This window comes from Sinocyclocheilus rhinocerous, unplaced genomic scaffold (genome assembly GCF_001515625.1).
Source record: "Sinocyclocheilus rhinocerous isolate Xijiao unplaced genomic scaffold, SAMN03320098_v1.1 scaffold1093, whole genome shotgun sequence".
Classification (NCBI taxonomy): domain Eukaryota; kingdom Metazoa; phylum Chordata; class Actinopteri; order Cypriniformes; family Cyprinidae; genus Sinocyclocheilus; species Sinocyclocheilus rhinocerous.
In genome coordinates, this window is record NW_015626381.1 from 608,162 (window position 1) to 612,234 (window position 4,073).

Sequence of the window (4,073 nt, forward strand, 5' to 3'; positions counted from 1 at the left end):
AAACGCATTCCGCGCGGGGTGGGGGTGCGCGTCGCGTCGCGTCGCGGGGAGGAGACGCCAGAGAGACGCGTCGCGTCGCGGGCGGAGCTGCAGGGAGTCGCGCTCTGAACGCCGGTGGTCGCGGTTCTGCTCGCCTGAAACGGAGCGCACCGGATCGAACGGAAAGCGCCGCCGGTTCACCGAGAGTTAGCGCGCAGGAAGAGACGAGCGGAGCGGAGGGATGGTGGATAACAGCGGCAGCGGCAAAACGCAGATGGTGAGTCGGTGTAACTTAGTTTAAATGTTCATAATGTTATTAATAATGTTGAAGTCTTGAGCTGTAAACATCCTCATATAGCTGTGACTGTAAATCAAACACCGCGCGACACACTGTATCATCAGTGCGAGTCTGTTTGTGTTTCTGCCACCGTGCTTCTTTACTACCTTGCAGAAGAACATTAGCAAAAAAACTATTTTCACTCAAAAACTGCTGGTAAATTTCACAAATGTGACCCTAAACCGCTAAACCAGTCATAATGGTATTTTTTTTTTCTGAAATTGAGATTTATACATCATCTGAAAGCTGAATAAATAATCTTTCCATTGATGTATGGTTTGTTAGGATAGGACAATATTTGGCTGAGATACAACTATTTGAAAATCTGGAATCTGAGGGAGCAAAAAAATCTAAATATTGAGAAAATCACCTTTAAAGTTGTCCAAATGAAGTTCTTAGCAATGCATATTACTAGTTTTGATATATTTACAGAAGGAAATACTTAATATCCTAATGATTTTTGGCATAAAAGAAAAATGGATAATTTTGACCCATACAATTGCTACAAATATACTTGTGCTATATGACTGGTTTTGTGCTCCAGGGTCACAAATAGTTACAAATAAACAACAAGTAACACACCGAATTAAATATGAAATAGAATTTTGAAGTAGAAAGACTGAAATTGTATATTCTTGTAAAACATTGTCCAGTAATCTTAATTTTATGTGCAACTTCGAGAAATCATGTTTACAGTGTATAAAAAAAATATTATTTGGCATATTTGTCTCGTTTTGCAATCAAATATATAAACATTCTTAGAACAACATATTTGCTTACCTGATAAAATTTCATTAAGTGAAAGGAAGATTTGTTTTCTAAATATAAGTGAATTTATTATTAAGTGAATGTTTTCATTGAATTCATACAGTAAATGCATATTTAAGTGAATTTCTTTCTTTCAGATATATGCATCTGTATCTGATGCACGCCTGCTTATCAGATACATGTATTTTAAGAATATTTCTATAATTTTCACTGGGGAAAAAGACAAATATACGCACTATAGTCAGTGTTCCCACCCTTTAAACCCACAGAAACCTTCTGTCATGTTAAGAGTTTCATTCTTTAGTCCCTTTATGAAGCTGTTTTTATCTTGGGAACCCACAATGGTGGTGATTTCAAGTTTTACTATCATCGTGTTGACGCACACACACACACACACTCACGCACACACACACACACACACACACACTCACGCACACACACACACACACACACACACACTCACGCACACACTCACTCACTCACTCACTCACTCACACACACACACACACACACTGCCAGATGCATCTGAATGCACAAACATGCTGCTTTCATTAGAGGCCTTAGCTTTGATCTGCCGTTCAACTGTGTTTACTCATGTTATATTCCCTTAAACCACATGATTCTCATGCAGTTTTACTCTAGTATGAAACTCATGGTTACACTTTATTTTAAGGTGTCCTTGTTACAGTGTGCTTATAACTTTAGGTACTGAGTAATATTAATTAACTACATGTACTTACTATATGCTTAGGTTTAGGATTAGGGTTTGATTTAGGGTTATTTGCATGCAATTATGCATAATTTATTGTTATTATAATAGTAAGTAAATGTAACATGTAACAAGGGCACCTTAAAATAAAGTGCTACCAAACTCATCAGTACATCTGAGTCACTGAATCAAGCTTGTTTTGGTTCAGAAATGCCACTATGTGTGTGGTTTTAAAGGGTTTTTTCTAGTATAACTCGTAAATGAGGATGGTGGTTTATTGCATGCAGGTTATTTAACCCGTCTGTCCTGCTAAACCTGCGTATTTAAAAACAAATCCAGAGCCGGTTTGCAGCTCAGTGTTTGATCGTCACATACTGCAGAAAACAAACAGTGTTTACTGTTCTGATGAATTTACAGGTTTTGACAGTTTCTCACTGGATTTGCTTTACATTCATGTGTTTTGCAAACCACTTTTGATCTGTGTTCAGTCCTGATGTTTAGTATGCATCTTTCTGAAAAAGAGAGCTGAGAAGGTTCACTTCTAAGCGTGTCTTATAGATTTCTGACATGATTTCGTGTATTTAATGTGCTGTATTGTATTGTTTGACTGACATATTTGCCAGGCCGATATTTTGAGATTGTCAATTGATTTTATGCTTTCAAATGTTGTATTTTGAGTAAATACTGTGTAAAATACAAATTAATTGAAATGCAGGCATCTTTTTTTTTTATTTGCTGTGACTAAATGAGCCATAAGCCACCTGTTCTCAGCCATTAAAAACCTATTTCAGTATTAATTACCATGACAATTAATGTGCTCAGCAACAAGGAAAATTTATTGGCCATGCATATGCATTTTTAGCAGTGCATCTGTAGCTATATGTGTAAGAATAGTATATTTATTGATGATTCGAAACAATTGTAAATGATACTGATTCTCACATTCTAATTGCTTGCAAAACCATCAGCCTTTCCTGCATTAATGTTGAGATGGTGACATCAGCAGAATTTGCAACAACAGCCAAATGTTTATGTTTGCCAAACAAAAATGCATGCACATGATCAATGAATGCTGGATGTAGTGACCGATGGGGCGTGTGACAGACATCTGCAAACATCCTTATCATGTTGCCAAAACATCTGAGATCGTGCTGGTTTAAGTGCTCTTAGGAAATTATATTACTCAGCAGACACTTTCGAAGAAATGTTTAATAGAGACAAACCTGAATGCACTTTAGAGTTTTTATCCAAAAAGAAAACGAATTTGAAATCGCTCTTTTATAGTACTTGTTACTTGCCTTGAAAATAGCCAAGCTGTCACTGGGTTAAAACACCAACCAACTAATTGATGCTTCCAAATCTGTCAGGCATTCTTGCATTAAAGGAATGGTTCACCAAAAAATTTAAATTAGCTGAAAATGTGCTCACCCTCAGGCCATCCAAGATGCAGATGAGTTTGTTTCTTCACAAATGTATTTTTGGCTGAACAATTCCTTTAATGTTATCTTCAGCAGCCATATATAGGCCTGTCGCAATAATCAATATATCGACGTATTGCACAATATATGCACACGACCTCAATCATTTTTGGTGATGCAATATATCGCCCATTATATTTACATAAAACTGAATGTCACCATGTTTTATGCATTCCACTTGCGTCTATGTCTTTTGCAGCTTCTCGTACATGACGTGGTGTAGTCATGAGGTGCTCGTTCACATTTAAAAAGTGCTTCTACAAACAAAGTTTCATCTGCAGATATGGTCTTGTTTAGAGATCTGTGCATTTGTGCGTACGGACATCTGACTGCTGAGTAGCTAGTGATTGTGTTTTTCAGCAATAGTGTGCACCCTTCATTTACAGAGAAAAGAAGGTCCGGGAAAAATCTGTAGATGCAAAAATCTCCATACAAGTTCTTTGTGCACTTTTCTTTTTTCTACTTTGCACTTTTTGTTAGAAAATGTTTATTTACTATTTATTCAAGTTTTTTAAGGTATCTAATATTTTGATACTTAATTTCCGTGATCTAAATATTCTTAAAAATGAAAAGTTTGTTATTAAGCATTATTATGCTGTTACATTATGATTATATATTCAATGGCATAAAATGGTCTTTAAAATGACAATAATATCACTTATCGCAATTATTTCTGGGGCAATATATCGCAAAACAAAAAGTTGTTATCGTGACAGGCCTACTAACTAAGCATTTGTCAGTACAACATACTATTCCTATTTCACTTTACTTAGTTTTTTCAAGGCAATCGGTTTGCATGCTT

The 4,073-nt window shown here is 36.3% G+C and overlaps 1 protein-coding gene across 1 annotated transcript in view; it reads left to right on the top strand.

The window, feature by feature from the left end:
• The window catches only part of LOC107713135 (AT-rich interactive domain-containing protein 3B-like), a gene marked incomplete at its 3' end in the record, with an annotated part of 47,041 nt that continues 42,968 nt past the window's right edge, over window positions 1-4,073 (top strand). Inside the window, exon 1 of the mRNA XM_016518573.1 lies at window positions 1-256. Within this exon, the coding sequence (XP_016374059.1) occupies window positions 221-256 (36 nt within the window). The remainder of the gene's footprint in view (window positions 257-4,073) is intronic.